The sequence below is a fragment of the Rhinopithecus roxellana genome, chromosome 14 (assembly GCF_007565055.1).
Source record: "Rhinopithecus roxellana isolate Shanxi Qingling chromosome 14, ASM756505v1, whole genome shotgun sequence".
NCBI lineage: Eukaryota > Metazoa > Chordata > Mammalia > Primates > Cercopithecidae > Rhinopithecus > Rhinopithecus roxellana.
This window is the reverse complement of record NC_044562.1, coordinates 66,447,968-66,466,623: the sequence shown is the minus strand read 5'-3', so window position 1 is coordinate 66,466,623 and position 18,656 is coordinate 66,447,968. Positions and strand designations below refer to the sequence as shown.

General features: G+C 46.2%; 1 protein-coding gene across 4 annotated transcripts in view; it reads left to right on the top strand.

The window, feature by feature from the left end:
- The window catches only part of LOC104655173 (DIS3-like exonuclease 2), a 324,355-nt gene that overhangs the window by 275,230 nt on the left and 30,469 nt on the right, over positions 1–18,656 (top strand). For all 4 annotated transcript variants that reach the window (XR_004053181.1, XM_030916406.1, XM_030916405.1 and 1 more), the window contains exon 13: positions 12,005–12,084. Coding sequence is in view for 3 of the 4 variants with exons in the window: in XM_030916406.1 (XP_030772266.1) it covers positions 12,005–12,084 (80 nt within the window). In the remaining variant the exon portion in view is untranslated. The remainder of the gene's footprint in view (positions 1–12,004; positions 12,085–18,656) is intronic.

The following is an 18,656-nucleotide window of genomic DNA, read 5'->3' as shown; positions in this document are numbered from 1 at the left end:
GGAAAGTGATTCTTCTACCAGGAGGTGCTGCTAAGCCCTCTCGTTGCAGGTGGAAGCCAGGGTGTAGGAGCAGGAAAGCAGGCAGTTGGGGAAGGAGGTAGATTGGCTGCCCCAGGTCCAGAAGGGACCTGAGATGGCAGTGTAGTTCTGGAATATGTTATCCAGATATTTGGCCTTGTCTGGGAGGAAGGAAGCAGAATTAGCGTAGAAGCAAGTCAAGAACTTTGATGGGAGCTCTTAGCTACGTAAGACAGCCTTATGCAGGAGAACTCTTCATTGCCACTTGGTTCTCATTAAAACATCTGAAGATGTGAGCACTGGTTCTTCTGAAATCATAGAGCTTCTCTTCTAACCGATATAGCAGGGGTTTATCATGAGTGCTTTCTTCCAGCAAACCTAGAAAGTATCTCACATTCACCTGTAAAACAAACCATGAGGACAACCATAAAGGAACTCAGCTCTGTTACACAGGTAGAAAGTCTAGGACCATCAGAACCCCACCACCAACCCCAGAATCCAGGAGAGAACAGAGACAAGGTCAGAGCTGCTGGCTCCCCGCTTGGGGTTATATAACTCCCCAACTCCTCAAGTCCCTGGAAACTGAGGCCAATTCCCTGGAAGATCATTCTGTTCTCTGCTGTTTTTTCAAGAATACAGCCAGCTTGATCACTGGCTCTGAGTATTGTATGGGAATGTCCCGTTTTCTTTTTTTCCGTGAACTGAATGCCTACCATTATGGTCATTGTTTCATCAGTTTGTCTTCAAACTTGCCTGGATCTCCTATTTTTATGTAGGTTTGGCTTATATTTTGAAGAACTTTGCTTTGTTTATATATACCCTCATCTGTTTCCAAAAAGATTTTGAGAGGGCTTACAATAAAGGAAATGAACAGTGAGCTGCATTTAAATAATAGAAAGAAAATCAGAACGAAGGAGAGGAGTGTCAGAAAAAAATGTGACATCTCTAGGGGTGGGCACAGCTCCTGTGACTGGGCTTCATGTTTTCTGATTTCAGTATCACAGATGCAGTCATCCTGCTTGGTGGGGTGGGGGAGGGAGAGTTTATAAGGTTATCTCTTACAACAAACTCCACTGAACATTGAGAATTATTTTTCCTAGCACCTAAAAGCAGCTTCTCACATGAGGCTTGATACTGGAAATACTCAGTGTTACAACAGTGGAAAGTGTTTGTGTTTTGGGCAAATGAGGAAAGAGATTTTTTTTTTTTGGAGACTATTTCCCGGGCCTTGTCCAGTTCCTGGGCCATGTTCTTGCCTCTCTCATGCCTGAGATCACAGTGGTGTGGTCTTGGCTCACTGCAACCTCCGCTTCCTGGGTTCAAGCGACTCTCCTGCCTCAGCCTCCCGAGTAGCTGGGATTACAAGCACCCACCACCACGCCCGGCTAATTTTTGTATTTTTAGTAGAGATGAGGGTTCACCATGTTGGCCAGGCTGGTCTTGAACTCCTGACCTCAGGTGATCCACCTGCCTTGGCCTCCCAAAATGCTGGGATTATAAGCATAAGCCACCGCACCTGACCAGGAAAGAGATTTTATAAGGCTATTTCTTAAGACAAAATCTGGTGAAGGGATATATTAACCCACCCTTGAGGAAGGCATGTGCTAGAGAGCCAAGCTCATATGATCTACACACATAACTTTCTAGCCTAATCTGATGCCAAGATAAAGTGTAGAACATCTCTGAGTGAGTGGAGAGCCTGTCACTTGGACTACTTCTGTTCCCTTCTCTTTGCTGAGTGTTTGATCGAGGCTGTGTAGCAGTCACTGTAAAGTAGGAGGCTTCCACAAGGCCTGCAGCTTGGGTAGGACCACTGCTGAGGGCAGGACCACAAGCTTTAGAAAGCAGATAGATAGGTAACAGAATTAGTATATTCTATATGCAAGGAAATCTAGATAGCATCTTTCTCAGATGTACAACCGTCTCTGTGCACTGGAAGGGGTGATATGCAGTTCCTGCAGTCAGCACTGACACTTTCCTGTGGAAGCAGCTTTGGTTAACTCCATTCCTTCAACAGTAGTTGGCCTGAGGCCCCTGAGCTCTGAGCAAAAATGGTTTGATATGGTGATGTTCCAACACAGTCACCTTCTTTGGCCATGAAAATCCTCAAAAATGCTCCAGGTTTGATGAGGATGAGCAGATTGACTGCACTCTCTCTCCAGCTGGCTGCATGTGACACACGCAGACTTGCTCATCACACTTTGTATTCACTGTTGCATATTGCTCAGGCATGTGAGAGGCAAGAACATGGCCCAGTAACTGGGCAAGGCCTGATAGAGAAGCTGCTGAAGTAAAGGTGCTCCTGTTCTGCTATAAGAGACCATGGAATCAGGGATGAGCTCTTCCCTGCTGGGCTCACCTGGTAATACAGGTCGTGTGGGACAGTGGTGAGCAGAACTCTCCTGCCATAGACAAACTGGTGAGCAATGGAGTCACCTTCAGAAGATGAGGTGGCTTGACCTGGCGGCATGAATGCTACCACCAGGCCCTTTTCTCCTGGGACTGGCTCCTTCCTACAGAGCAGCCCTCCCTGTGGGTTGACCGTAGCTCCAGAGACAGACTTTTTTTCTTCTCAGAAAGTAAAACCTCAGCATTGAAGAATCCTTGTCCTGTCATTTTTAACCTTAATGAGAACAGAACAAGCCTCTGGAACAAGGTGCAGCGCAGTCAGGAGAAGTGGCTTTAAGTGAAAACACAGCTGTGGGGTTTACAGACGGCGCTGCAGGGAGGCGTCATCCAATGGGAGCAGCCAGCCTCACTATAGACTTTCCAACACTAATGAATCGGGAACTCCATGCTGAACAGGGTTTAGTTTGATGGGTCCCTGTGCCAGCAGAAGGATGTATTTTTCTTGAAAGACCAAGGTGCCAGAAATCTCCATGATTACGTTACTGGAGCAAGGTTCTTTTTTGTGGTTTGTGAAGTTGAGCGTCAGGACTGCAGGATTCTCTTGCTCTTTCTCACTCTTATTTTTTCCAGGTCAGAACCAGAGCTTGGGGTGGGGAGGAAAATCCTGCTGAATGAGCAAGTTCTTTCTTAAAAAGCTCTCTCCAAGTCCAAAAAGACTTCAGTGGACTTAGGAGAAAGAAATTTAATACATTGCCATAGAATCGTTGTTAACCAAGTTAAAGCAAAGTCCACAGCATCTTTGTCTTATAAAAGAAAGCAAAAAGGAGATGGAAAAACGAAATGATACTTAGGAAATCCAAACCAAACAGTGAACACTAAAGAAGAAAAACTCAAGATCTCAGAATGTGGAGATTTTCTTCGAATCAGATTTTTCTATTAAAAACCAAGGCTGCAGGTAGAAGTAACTTTGATCTTTTAAAGTTTGCCATAAATGGCATAGCTGAAATGTTTGAACTGTGCTAGGATTTACCACTTTCAGCTTAAGGAAGAGTTGGACACCCTGCAAAACCCAGTGGACTATGAGGGGAAGAGTCAACCATGGAGAGGCTGGAGGCTTCCCAGGCCGGCCTTGACCTGTGTTTGAACCTTAGTCCTAATAACTAGCAGATTGAAACAAATTCACAGGCCTCCTGGAGAACCCATGTTGGTTTGAACTGGAGCAATCCTGGCCAAATAACTCACACTGTACTCTTACCAGTGACCTCCCTCATTACACCCCTGTGAGGGGAGCTCTGAGCTAGCATCCTAGGTTCCCCTGCTCATTCATGGAGTAGCCTGCAGAGAAAGCTGAATGGCTGTGTCCTGCTGGGGCTGTAAGTACCTTCCAGGAGATGGGCAGAGAGAGACCTGGTTGCCCATGAGAGGTCATCTTGGAGGTATTGTGAACAAAACGGGGAATTCCTAAACTTTTAAACTCATTTTTTGCCCTTCCAAGGTCAGGCCAGGAGTTTTCCAAAGCCTCAAAACCTCTAATGTGATGTCTTCCCTAACTGATGAGTGCCTAGTGGCCCTTTGATGATGTTCTCCAAGTGTGGCTGTTTGACAAAGCTGCCCGTGTGCCTGGGCCAGCTGAAGATCTACCTGCTCAGTAGCCCAGAGGGACCCCTGGCATGCTTGCCTAGCCACACTTTCCTGTCTTGTCCCATCACTCTTCTGGTTATTCTTATCAATGTAGCCTGGCCCACTGTCCTCACCAGGCTGGGATCCAAAGTAAGGTCACATGTCTTTTAGTAGCTACATTAAAAGACTCAGTGGACACCCCTTCTCCTGCTTACCTAGGACATTCTTTCTGCCCCTAAGTTCTCCCTGAAGTGCCATCCCCAAGCAGCAATAATCTGAGCAGCCTGAGGAAGCTATACATAGTCCTCAGTCACTCATTCTTGTTACCCACCTGTTACCACCTGCTGGGAGGAGGGCCTTGCTGTCTCCATTGTCATCCCACCCAGAGAGGTCAGAGGGGCTAAAGGAGGGCCCCTCAAAGGCCCAACAACCCCAACAGGGCCTGCATCCCATGTTTCCACAGCTTCTGGGGAAGATTCTCCTCTCCCAAGGGTCGCAGTCCCTTCAACTCGTCCAGACTCCTAGAGCCCACCCACACGATTCTCTGGGGCCAGTTTCCCGGGGGCCCCACCCTAGAGCAGGAGGCCTAGGTCCAAAGGGGTCCCAGTGGTAGTCTCATGCTCTGGCTGCCTGGAGGCTGCCCTCCTGTGTGACCTCAGCCTGAGCCCCTGGAAGGAGAAGGCTCTTCCATTTTCTGCCCTAGGGAGGAGACTGACCTTTCCTTGTTGGGATGAAAGCCTTGCCTCTAACTGAACCCATTTGAAGGCTTCCGCCCTCTGCTGGTGGAAGCTGACAGAGCAGCCTTGTTACTGCCTCTTGGGTCCTTCCCTTCCTTCCTTCTTCACTCAATACCAGGACCATTGTGCCTTTGGAAACTGTCCACCCAGGGAAGCCTATTCCGGGGGAAAGGATTGGGTAGTGGTGAGCTCTCCTGCTTGACATGACGCTGCCTCTGGAGAGAGAAAGACCTTGTGAAGTCTGAGTGGCTGCCATTCTTGCAGGCTGACTTCCCAAGGTGAGCTGCTCTGTGGGTGGGTCCCTGCAGGTGGTGATTAGGGCCAGAGCACTGCTGCTGCCTGGTTCCTTGCCGTGCCTGAGAGGTAGGAAGCATCTAGTGAGCATTGCTGAGGAAAGGAGCTCATGCCTCTTCAGGGTGCTGACAAGATGGCAACACCTGAACACTGAGTGTCTGAGCCACAGCTTGTCATCTGGTGGCATTTACTGAGCAGGAGGCAGATGTGAGGCTGAATTTATTTCCTGAAGAGAAAGGAGAAATTCTTTTGAAGGGATGACACTGGACACCTGCTGTGACAGTGATAAGGACACCGAGTGCCTAGGAGACCTGGTGAAGCCACCCTCGGACTCTCTGGGGGAAATGCCTCCAGCATCCCAGCGAAGGGGAAAACAAAAGATCAGGGCCACTTGGACAGAGGAGGGACAGACAGGTAGGGCTCCCCTGGAAGCAAGTGGAGCATGAGGAAGAGCGCAGAGGCCTGAGAGAGCCTGGCCTGCTCCGAACCCCTCAGGGAAGTGGACCGCGTAGGGGGAGTGCACGGAGCTCTGCAGGAGCGGGAGAGTGGCCCTTCCCTATCCTGTAAGACTCCTGCTGTCTGCCCTGAGTGCCTCCCTGGCTGGCACACCCTCCTGAGCACAGGCCTACCTCTTTCCATTGCTCTGTTACTGTCCATATTTGTTCATGTGAACAACGAACCTCCAGAGACCCTGGTCTGTGTTTAATTCACTTTTATATCTCCAACAGCAGGAAGCCATCAAAGGTACTAAAGAGGGAAGTGTTACCAGGCTTATGTTTCAGGAAGATAACAGTTGTGTTCTAGAGAGCGAATTAGGAGAACAGAGCCAAGGGAGTGGGAAGACACATTGTGTGTCAGTGTCCTGAGGAGAAGCATGAGCACAAATTACACAAGGGCAGTAGAGGGCCCGAAGGTGGCAGGGACCAGGCCTGCCTCCACCAAGGTGCTGGCTGCCTACTTTGTCACTTTGGAGTCTGTGTCCTCCATGACTTGGCTCCCTTCTCAGGCTGGTGACAAGCTGGTTGCAGCAGTTCTGGCCCACGTACCCAGAGCACTCAACAAGCATCCCCTTGTACCTCATCGGCCTCAGTTGGGTCACACATCCATTCCTGAGCCAGTTTCTAGGGCCAGGAAATGCCATGCCCTGATTGGCTTAGGTTTCTTATCTCAGAGCTGTCAGGTCCAGCCCTATAGCTAGAGGTTGGGTCTGCTTCCCCCTGAACCCCCTAAACTCGGAAGCAGGACAGGGGAGTCAATAACTGAGTGAAAGTAGGGCATCCTTAGCAAGGAGGAAATGCCTGCTAGCTATGCATCCGTGTCTGCTGCAGGAACCAGATGGACCCATTCATTCATGTATTGAACCTTGCACATGGTAAGCACCTACACACCAGTAGGGACATACTTTGTGGAAACAGCATACCATCATCCTGGGTGAATTTCGGTCCTCATGACAGATCTCCCACCCTCATCCCTACCCAGACCCTTGGCTCTCCATTCCTTGACTTCTTTTTGAATCTTGTTTTTGACCAGCCATCTCCAAGGTCAGACACACAGCCTGCTCTCTGACCATGGCCTTGGCCCCTTCCACTCCCTTACCCAGTGACTCCCACACTCCTTTCCTTGACCTCTCAGACACTACACCCAGAGATTAGCAACATGGACCACACTTCAGCTCTGCCACTTACTTGGTAATTTGGGCCGAATACCTAATAGACTCTCCTGTAACATAGAGGTAGGAACCAGCCTTGCAGGGCTGTTGCGAGGATTAAATACGATCAGCATGAGAAATGCTTAGGACAGAGGATGTGCTTAGTACATACTAGCTCCATTCCAGACATCGATCACCCAGCCACTTCTGTTTTCTTCCCGTCAGCCTCCTTCCCATTTATTTCCTTCCTGCTCCCCTGTAGGTCTCCTGGTCCATATGCTGCTGTATTGTGTCTCCACTCCCTTACCCCCTTATTCTTTCCTCAAACCTACCTGGCAGATAGTCAGCTTGGACCAACCTAACTTTCTTCTCGCTAATGTCTAGGTTGCTAGAAAAAAGTTAACAGTGGGACAGATGCTTGCTACACAGTAACTTCAGATCCTGTGGCCTCAGGGGGATCCGAATACTCCCTGGCAATCCTCATGCTCTGCCCAGGTCAACTGTTTTTCCTATTCTCCAAAGGAGCAATTTCAAACCTTCATCACTTTCTTCAAACTCCTTCCCCCATAACACTCCCCATTCTTTGCATATAATTTGTCTCCTAAGTTTCAGGAAAGAACCCAAAAAATCATACTAGGACATTCTAAATCCCCCATGCCCAATCCACAGATCTCACTGTTATCCCTGCCCATCTTCATTCCTCCTGTGGCCGAGAAAGGGGTTTGTGTTGGATCCAATCCCTTGTCATCTCAGAGACTTTGAATCTGCATTTCTTGCTGTCTCTCTTAATGTCTTCTACCCCACCATCCATAGTGCCTTCTTCCTGTCAGCATTGAAACAAGTCTCTGTCATCTTTAAATACACTCCCTTCAAACACCTTGAGTATACTCCCACATCTTCTCATCCTTTCCCATTCCATTTCATGACTCTTGCCTCTTCCCTAGCACTGTCTAATTTGCTGAAAGAGTTGTATTCACTCATGATCGCCATTTCCTGGCTTTCTACTTGTTTTTCAACCTGTCACCCCGATCTCTGCTCCCAGCACTCCCTGCAAGAGTCTTTTCTGATAGAGCCAAAGGATTTCTTGTTTGGGAACGTTCTCTGTTACTTGACCTCTTAGAAGGATTTAATGCTGCTGACTACGCCCTCCTTGAGGCATGTTCTCCCCTTGGCTTCTATAATGTCAGAACTCAGAACTCCATAGCCACTCCCTAGTTTCTGTTGTCCAGCTCTTAAATACAGGTGTTTCTCAGGATTCTATCCAGGGCCCTCTTATCCCTCCAGCTTACAATCTTGCTTATAAACTTCAGAACTGTATATTCAGCAGCCTACTGGCCATCTCCACTAGATGCCTTTCAGGTATATTAGAATCAGCAATCTCAAACTGAACTCAAACTCTCTTCCCAAACCTGTTGTTGTTCCTTGTCAGGGTGAGTAGCAATAGCATCTGCCCTACAGCCTGAGCCAGAGAATCCTGGACACTATTGTTGACACTCTGTCTCTCACTGACTTTATCTCCAGACCATCACCAAGTCCTGTAATGCTGGTGAGGTGAAAGGAATGTGGACTTTGGTTAAAATTCCAGTTCTAATTGTGGTTTGCACAAACTACTTAACCTTTCTCAGCCTCAAGTTCCTCATTTGTTTAAAGGAAGTAGTAATACCTAATTTAAGTGGTTGTTGTCAGGATAAAGGAAAGCCTTTACTTGGTAGGTGATATGGTTTGGCTCTGTGTCCCCACCCAAATCTCATCTTGAATTTTAGTAATCCCCACATTATTGTGGGAGGGACCCAGTGGAAAGTAATTCAGTCATGGGGGTGGGCTTTTCCTGTGCTGTTCTCGTGATAGTGAATAAGTCTCACAAGATCTGATGGTTTTATAAATGGGAGTTTCCCTGCACAAGACCTCTTGCCTCTTGCCACGTAAGACTTGCCTTTGCTTCTCCTTTGCCTTCCACCGTGATTGTGAGGCCTCCCCAGCCATGCAGAACTGTGAGTCCATTAAACCTCTTTCCTTTATAAATTACCCAGTCTCAGGTATGTATTTATTAGCAGTGTGAGAACAGACTATACAGTAGGCATTCAATAAATGTGAGTCCTCCATTCAGTAAACATGACTACCCTTCTGTTCCAGTCCTCTCTCTCCCCAACCCCATCACCACCTCTGCTGACTTGCCTTATTGTTGAATTGGTGTGTACATAGTTTCCTGACTTTGAGAATCCCCCTGCAATTAGATTTCCCATAGTTTCTTCATGACTAAGGACTAAGTGCTCGTCACCACAGCATTGAGTGCGGTCTGCGAGGCAGATTCCAGCTATCACTGGCACATAGTTAGATGTGTATGTACTTCCAAGTCTTGTCTCTTAGCTGTCTCCTGTGCCACTGCACCTCCGTAAGCTAAATCCTCATCATCTCATTGGGGTACTCTAGCAACCCCTCTTAAGGCCTTTTTCCATGCCCTCTCTCACTTCAGTCCTTCTCTGCCTGACCATCAGAGCTGGTCTTTCTGCCCTGAAACCTGCCATGGCTTCTCTCTTCTGGCAAAGTGAAGTCCACACACTCCTACGTGCAGCCTGCCTTGCCAGCTCATCTCCCTTGCGTGCCTGTGCCAGCCCAGTGGCTAAGTCCTCTCTGACTCAGTGCCAGTTTTCATGATGAGGGAGCACGAAGGATGCTTAGATACTGGTTGAAAAGCTGAATACTGTACTTCTTGGGTCTAGTGGCCAGTAGAACAGGCATAAGACACTCAGCTAAGACCAGCTGTCCAGAAAACAGGGACCAAAAGACACAGGAAACCCAGGAGGACTTAGAATTCTGTAAGAAAGAATCACCAGTCATAAAATAAGGAGGAAAACCTATTAGTCTTCTGTCATAGCAATGTATGCTTATGAAGAATTTGGAAAATGCAAAGAAAGTAATCACCTGAAACCTCTCACCTAGTGATAGGCACTGTTGCTGTTTCGGTATGTTCCTTCCAAGTCTTTTTTTTTTTTTTTTTTTTTTTCCCCGAGGCAGACTCTCACTCTGTCACCCAGGCTGGAGTGCAGTGGCACAATCTTGGCTCACTGCAACCTCCACCCCCCAGGTTCAAGCGATTCTTGTATCTCAGCCTCCCAAGTATCTGGGACTACAGGTGCTTGCCACCACACCCAGCTAATTTTTTGTATTTTAGTAGAGATGGGGTTTCACCATGTTGCCCAGGCTGGTCTCCTGAGCTCAGGCAATCCACTCGCCTCGGCCTCCCAAAGTGCTAGGATTAGAGGCATGAGCCACCGCACCTGGCCTCAGTCTTTCTTCTAGGAAGTCTTTGTCCTTTTTTACACAGTCTTCATGGTACACTGTATAATCAAGTGTACATCCTGCTTTATCTCATCTGTCCAACATATTTTTCCTGGGTTAGTAAAATTTCTGCCTAAGCCACGTAACGACTGCTTGCTATTCCACATGTGACTGTAGGATAGTTTCTTTAACCTTTTGCTGTTGCTGGACTTTTTAGTCTTTCCAATAAATAACACTGAGGGGGGTGGGGACAGTTTTGCAAATAAAACTTTTCTTCCTACATTTCTGATAATTTTTCTAAGCTATAAATTTATAACTTAAATCACTGAGTCAAATGATACGAAAATTTCTAAGCAGTGCAGACTCAAAATGGACAGAATGAATATAGACCTGACCTCAGCTGCAAAGAGAGAGGTAAAGAGAAAAGGGTTGTAACTAATAGATTCTTTTAAAATTATTTTTTACTTCACAAAGGAGAGGGCTGGGAAGATTCAAGTGGTGCTCTGTAGGGAAAACATGCCTTTGACTTGAGTTCCTGGCTTCATGATGGTCGAGAAGGGCTTGTTTCTGCTTTTGTGTTTTCATCTGGGTCAGTTAGAGGACAAACCATTCCTGTGAGTTCCTTTCCCACTAAGGAAGAGAAAAATCATCCAGTATATAATGATGCAGATCATTAGCTGTGTTCGCAGCCTTGTAGTTAAAAAAAAAAAAAAAATTATAATAATGTATCCTCCTAATGTGCAGTTAATTTTAGTTAAAATTTCCCTAGTGCTTTAAAAACCCAGTGAATTTATAAACATAGTAATTGGCTTGCATTTGGAACGTTAAAGTTGTCATAACCAGCTGGCTGTAGCAGGGCATGCTGCACCTCCTTGCGCTCTGTTGGGAGTTCAGCACTCACCTGAGCACTGCCCTCTGGAATCCAGAAAAAAACAAGACCTTCCCAGAGTTCCTGTTCCTAATTTTCCGTAACTGAAGAAAGCTAATGAGTGTCTCAAAGTTAACATGTCCAAAGTCAAACCTTTGACTCCCTATCAGTCCCCAAATTCAGTCTCTCTCAGCAGTGGATCAGCCACCTGACTGGTGGTTGAGATTCAAAAGTTTGAACCGTCCTTGATTTATTCCTTTCTTTCCTTGCCACTGCCAACATCACATCCACCAGCATATCCTGTTGATTCAACTTCTAACATATACCTCAAATTGTCCATTTCTCTCACTCTATCCCAGCTCCCCTGGCCACTCCCCTGGCTCTGTAGTGGCTGCCTCCTGCAGGACGTTACTTCTACTCTGTGGTCTGTGGTCTGCAGACTGCACTGTAGCCAGAGGGATCTTGCCGAAATAGAATTCTGACTGCCTCATCTACTCTTTCTTTTTCTCTTCTTCACTGTTAAGGTAAAGGCCAGAAATTCCAGTGTGGCCAAGAAGGTCCTCCCCAGAGTCACCCACCATGTCCCTGGATCTATCAGGGCCCAACTTCACCAGCCATCCTGCAGCTCCTGCCCCAGGGCTTCTGCACTCAACTGTGCTGTCTCCCCAGGAGAACCCTCTGCACTCCCCTCTCTCCTCCCCCTGATTCAGAGGAGCCTTCCCTTCTACCCATTCTATCCAGGTCAGGCTCTTTACTTTCATAGAAACATGGGGATTTTTTTCTTGCTTCAGAGAGCCTATTTTAATTTGAAGTTCTACTCATGTCTACACATTCATTGGTTTGATCCTTTGATTGCTGTCAGTCTTCTCTGCTAGATGGTAAGACACGTGAAAAGAGTCTGCTGTCACTGTTCTTTCCCTCTCAGCCAGCTCATGTCTAGCACAAGGTAGGTGCTTAATAAATGTATTGGTTGCATGCTGAATGAACAAGTAGAGTCCTGCTGACAGTTGTCATTGATGGATGGGGTCCTTGTAAGGTGTGGGCTCTTCCCAGAGCAGGCAGACCCAAGTTCTCCACAACACATTGACTTGAGGGAGTGTGACTTTGTTTGATTTTATTTTTTTCATTTCAGCTATTGGAGCGAATAGAGCATGCTGCCTAAAACTTATTTTCTCTTCTCTCTCTGTTCAGCTAAAGCTTGCTTTCACTCTGGACCACGAGACCGGATTGCCTCAGGGATGTCATATCTATGAGTACCGCGACAGCAACAAGTAAGCCACTCAGTGGGAAAGAGTGTCACTTCACATGTGTGTAGCAGTGGTGCCTGTGGGCTTTCTGACACTGAGCTTCCATTGCTAAGTGGTCATCAGGAAGAGAATACACCTTTTATTACTATACTAGAAAATAGCGGGCAGAGAAATATTCCTCTTGTAAGATCTCTTTGTGCCTAAGTATAGAACTTGGAGCACTTGTAGAGGAGCAGTTGTGGTGTGTTAGAAGTAGATGTTGAAGCAGACCTTCTTTCAAGGCTCCACGTGTCCCACAGACACTCTCTACTCTTGGTCTCCAATCATGTGCCTGCTTGTTTGGTTCACTGTGTGACTTTGGCTTTGTTGCAGTTCTCAATCACTGTCTGTCTATACTTAGGTTTACGGGTTTTGTTGTGATTATCTTCCTTGTGTATTTTATATTAATAGCTGGGAGATTTCTGGGTACTTACAGAGATTTAAATTGGTGGCCTTGTTGAAAAGGGTGGCACCTTGCCTGATTTCATAGCACCTCCTTTCCACATCATAGACTGCCTCCTTTTTTTTTTGGACAAGGTCTTGCTCTGTCACCCAGGCTAGAGTGCAGTGATAGAATCATGGCTCACTGCAGCCCGAAACTCCTGGGCTCAAGTGATCCTCCCACCTCAGTTTCCCGAGTACCTGGGACTATAGGTGCATGCCACCATGCCCAGCTAATTTTCTAAAGTTTTAGTAGATACAGGTCTCCCTGTGTTGCCCAGGTTGGTCTTGAACTCCTGAGCTCAAGCGATCCTCCCACCTCGGCCTCCCAAAGTGCTGGGATTACAGGTATGAGCCACTGCACCCAGCCACAGACTGCCTCCTTGACTGTGTATTTTTGTTTGTGAGACAGTGAAAGTGGTGGTGAGTGAGGCACAGGGAATGTGCCCCGATGATGACAGTGATGGTAATGACGGCAGCTACCACTGAGCACCTCCTATGTGTTAGGCACAGTACTGGGGACTTCACATTTGTTATCTCATTTAATCTTCATAACAACCCCAGGTGTGTTATTTTATTATTGTCATATTTGCAGAAGCTAAGGTCTAGGGAACTAAAGTAATTCACTCAGGGTAACTTGCCACAGCTGTGAGAAGCAGAGTCAACATTAGCATGTTTACTCTGGGGAGAGAATAGATGGAAAACAATTAACCCATATTGCCACTTAGAAACCCCAGTCAGTGACAAGAGCAGTCCCAACCTGGACTTAAGGAGAATGTACTCTGGTCTCATTGTCTAAATATCCAGGCTGTTTAATTTCATCCAGTAGAAGGAAACAAATAGGCACATGCCAGTAGAACCATCTATGACCTTCCAAAAGAGAAATCGGTGCCTTCCTTGAGACCTCTGGCGCTGTTTTGGGTGGAAGAGAGGCTACTGGGTGCCCTCATTACCACATCTCCACTGAGATTACCTTCAAGACGTGATGACTCTTTGTAATTTATCTTTAGGAGAATGCCATAGTAACTGGTGCGTACCCCTAATTAATCATAGGAAGGATTGACCAGACATCCTTTAACAATTCTGGCTGGACTGTCTGCTCTTTGGGAAAAGGTTGCAGAGTTTTTATTCAATGGGAGAAGGGAACCAGCTCTCTGTCCTTTATGTCTTAGCTGTTCACATATCCAGTGGCAACAACTTATATTGTTTTTGACTGTAAGAAGAGAAAATAGCCTAGCTCTCTTTTTTTTTTTTTTTTTTTAATAGAAACAGTGTGTCATGATGTTTCCTAGGCTAGTCTTGAACTCCTAAACTCAAGCCATCCTCTTCCCTCAGCCTTCCAAAGTGCTGAGATTATAGGTGTGAGTCATCATGCCCAGCCTAGCTCTGTGTCTTGGTCTATCCATAGCTCCTAGCATATTACCAGATCAAGCAGTGTAAGAAGATAACTTAAGGTTTATAAATATGAATAAGTTTTGGCCCCCAAAGACCTATAAAAGAAAGTATTTGTGTAGGAAATCGGATACGAGCCGTCATCTACAAAAGTATGGTGATCAAATGCTTTGGTGACTGCTCTCTCTGGTTCTCTCTTGCTTGTATTAGAGTCAGTCTTAGGGTTCATTCTCAATCCATAGACAACTTTCCTAACCTCTCTGAGTCTCTAGTTTCTTTTTTCTTTTCTTTTTTTTTTTCTGTTTTTTGAGACGGAGTCTTGCTTTTGCCGCCCAGCCTGGAGTGCAATTGCATGATCTCGGCTTACTGCAACCTCCACCTCCAGGGTTAAAGTGATTCTCCTGCCTCAGCCTCCCGAATAGCCAGGATTACAGGTACCCGCCACCACACCTAGCTAATTTTTGTATTTTTAGTAGAGACGGGATTTCACCATGTTGGCGAGGCTGGTCTTGAACTTCTGACCTAGGTGATCCACCTGCCTTGGCCCCCCAAAGTGCTAGGATTATAGTCATGAGCCACCGTGCCCGGCCTGAGCCTCTAGTTTCTTCATCTGTTCAAAATAGTAGGATTAATAATACCTCTCTGGCATGGTTGCATGAGGCTCTCTGGCCAGGATGTCATGCTGAAGTGTGTCATCACCAATCTCACATATAGAATGCCCATAGGAAGTGTTGGTTGCCTCTTCTTCCCGAAGAGAAAAACCAGCTCATGACTTTGATTTTCCCAGAAAGTCTTCTGCTAACAGTGTGCTTATGAGGGAAGAGGCTGGTGTGCCTGCCATTCACAGCCTTCAGTTGTGTACGATGCTCTGTCAAAGGCAGACTCCTCTCCTCACTCATGAGTTGTGAAGCACGGAGGATCCCAAAATCCTGACTATGACTTCTTGTCTCCCCCAGACCCTTCCCTGTCTGTATTCCTCTGTTTCCATTTAGGGTCATTTTCCCTACAATGCCTGAATCCAAATATTGGCATAATAGTGGCATTTAGGAAATGAAGATACTCAGCCCAGTCCCTTAAGGGGCCCATGTTGTCTCAGGCCAAGTAACGTGAAGACAACACCAGCAGAGAGAGGAAATTCTACAGATGAAAAAGCTTGCTTGAATATTAGTTTGGTACAACTGATTATTGAAACGATTGCTTTTCCCTTTTGGGTATTCCCTGTAGTACAATTTGTAATCATTTTAGCATTCATCTCTGTCTGCCAAATTCAATCCATCAACAAAAAAAATTGTTCTGAATAAGTGCTGAGGCTGTTGGATGGTTCTCCCAAATAGTCTTTCCTTTCAAATGGAATGGCCCAGAAAATGGGCACTCCATTTTTATATTTTCTGGATTCTCTTATCAGCCCTTGATTAACAGGATTCAGTATCAAAAGCAGGTCAAGTTTTCTGCAACAGAGAAGAAGAAGGTGGCCTTCAGGTCCATGGGTGGTGCCTGATAGTTTTGATCCTTGGCTCTATGTCATCCTGTTCTCCTTTCACATAAAGGGGCTAATCTCTGCATCTGGGGTCCAGGCAGGACAGTCCCTAGGACTTGTCCATCTTGGATGGGACTTGGACCCTGCCTTCTCTAAGGCTAGGGGCACAGCTCTCAGGTAAACATTCTTAAAGCTCTGAGGTCATTAGAAGAAAGAGAGAAGCTGTCCTGTTGTGCCTTGGGTTCAACTAGTAAAGCTCTCCACCTTGAATTATTCTGTCAGCCTCCCAAAAGCTGTTCCAATCTGCATCTAAGAGGTATGAGGCCTCACGCCCCCTGGCGGACGCCACCAGTCACCACCCGTGGGCCCAAGGGCCACCTTTTTTTTGTCTGTTGCAGAAAACTTTACCTGTCTTTAACTCTGAATCCAGTTAATCAAGGAGTGATTGACAGTCATTTTTGTCAAATTGAAGTTTGGAGATCTCTTGATATAGGGCAAGGAACAAGGCCTTCAAGAGTGAAGAAGTGATTTGTGAGAATTCAGTTACACATTTATGAAGCCCCTGCTTTGTATAGTGTGTTACATGGGGGAGGCAAAGATACGTTAGACCCAGTGCATGCCCTCAGGGTTTGTATAAGTAGCAAAGCACACTCGAGCACCCTGTAGGATGATGTGCACTTTGGCAGTAGTAGGAATCGAGTGCTGTGGCAACAACGATGAGGAAAGTGAATGCTTCTGACTTTGGAGTTACTGTGTGGATGGTGGTGACCTTCACAAACAAGGAGCTTTGTCAGAAGGCTCCTTTCTCTCCATCCCCACTGCCACCCTCCTTCTCACTGCCAGGACTGTAGAGCTGCTTTGCAAGCTGTTCTTCCTACTGTTAACTGGTCGGCCTCCAGGCTGTCCTCTCTGCAGCCTGAGTGAGTGTGCATGTCTTTTCCTTCTGGTTGCTTTTTAGGCCTTATTTTTGTCTTTTTGTTCTGCAGTTTTACTACATTATGTCTGAGTGGATTCACTTTTATTTATATTGTTTAGGACTCAATATAGTTCTCATTTAGAAATTTTTATCTATTTTCTTTGATTCTCTCTAATCTCTTCTTCTGGAACTTGTTAGAAACCCACCATCTTATTTCATCTTTCCTCTCTTTTCTATTTCTGTATCTGTTAGTGCTGCATTTTAGGAAACTTCCACAGAAGTGTCTGTCACTTTATTCTCCTTGTAGCAGTTTACTACCTGCTGTTTAATAACCCTTCCCAATATGAATGTTTTTATTTTATTTTATTTTATTTATTTTTTGAGATGAAGTCTTGCTCTGTCACCCAGGTTGGAGTGCAGTGTCGCAAACTCATCTCACTGCAACCTACACCTCCTGGGTTCAAGTGATTCTCCTGCCTCAGCCTCCTGAGTAGCTGGGATTACAGGCATGCGCCACCATGCGGGGCTAAATTTTTGTATTTTTAGTAGAGATGGGATTTCGCCACATTGGCCAGGCTGGTCTCGAACTCCTGACCTCAGGTGATCTGCCCAACTCAGCCTCCCAAAGTGCTGGGGTTACAGGCATGAGCTACCACACCTGGCCTAATGTTTGGTTTTTATATTTAATTTTCAGAAGTTCCATTTGGTGCTTTTGAAAATCAGCCTATTATTATTAATTAATTTTTTTGTGTCCTAGTCTTCTGTTATGATTTCTATTCTTTCTTTTATCTCCCTGATTATTTTGATTGTATTTATTTTATAGCCTCTTCCCAGTTGTTTGAAGATTTTTAGTTCTAGTTCCAAGAGTACCAATTCTCTTTATTTCTTGTGTCTATTGACTCACTCTTCTGTGGTTCATTTTCTCTTGCAATTTGTTTTTTATCATAAGATCGTCTTAGGCTGTGCGTGGTGGCTCACGCCTGTAATCCCAGCACTTTGGGAGGCCAAGGCGGAAGGATCACCTGAAGTCAGGAGTTCGAGATCAGCCTGGCCACCATGGTGAAACCCTGTATCTACTAAAAATATGCAAATTAGCTGAGCGTGATAGCACACGCCTGTAAGATCAGCTACCCGGGAGGCTGAGGCAGGAGAGTCACTTGAGCCCAGGAGGCAAAGGTTGCAGTGAGCCGAGATCGTGCCATTGCACTCCAGCCTGGGTAACAGAACAAGACTCCATCTCAAAAAAAGAAAGAAAGAAAAAAAAAAAAGATCATCTTAAGCAGGGATTGTGTTTAGTGGGAGTTCCACATACTGTGGATTGTAGATGTGTTATCATCACTTTTGCCTGTGTTCTGCCAAGACCCAGGGAGGTTCATAGGTCCTGCTAGTTTGGATGTTAACTCCTTGTCTTAGGAGTCTCACCTCCTGGGTAGCTGGACTCCTCACCCACGTGCCGTGTGGGCTTGGCATCTCCATTTCTCATAGGAGATGCTTCTGTTCTGTGCCACATATGGACATTCCTCTGCTCTGTGAGAAAGGTCTTCCTGGTTCTTTGTTCAAAGACTAACAGCCCCCAGGATCCTGGCTTTATGTGGGGATCTCAGTTCGAGTTCCATGGCCAGGTCTTCTGCCTCCTGCATGCATTAAAATCTTAGCTCCTGTAACTGTATCAATGTCTGATACTCCCAGCCCCCAGTTGCCATGGTAAAAATTACAGCTCTGACTTAATTTTTTTTTTCACTTCAAGCATCTGAGCATTTTCCCATTATTCTTCTATACTCAATAATATATTTAAATTATTCTTTTGGTATATTTTATCTATAATTTCTCTGTGTTTGTGTTGGGAAGGAGGTCCACATCAGTTCAGTCTCCCATCTTGTTAGAACCAGGTATCTGAATAAACTTAAAAATGGTCACTCATTTAGCAAGTGTATAGAGAGTATCTGCTGCATACCTGTATAGTTCTAGGCCTTGGGGCCATGGAGCTGAATAAACGGTGATGCTGTCAACAGAGGCCCATGCGCCAGTGGAAGGGACTGGGCACTCCTCAGCAGCAAGGCAGCCCTGTGTTCCCACCCCACCTGCCTGCCATACAGACCCATTCTGTCTTCCTGCCCTGGCACCCTACATGCTGTCTGTACCAGATTACCTCACGCTCCTGTGTATAACTTGTCCCTGTATGCTCATGCCATTTCCTGCTTATAAAACATCTGTCTTTCCCAGAACCTCCTGTCCACCCATCTAGGTAACCTCTGCTTCTCCTTCCACTCTCAGCTAGGTATTTCTTCTCTGGGAAGCCATTCCACACCCCTCACAGGCACCACCAAAGCT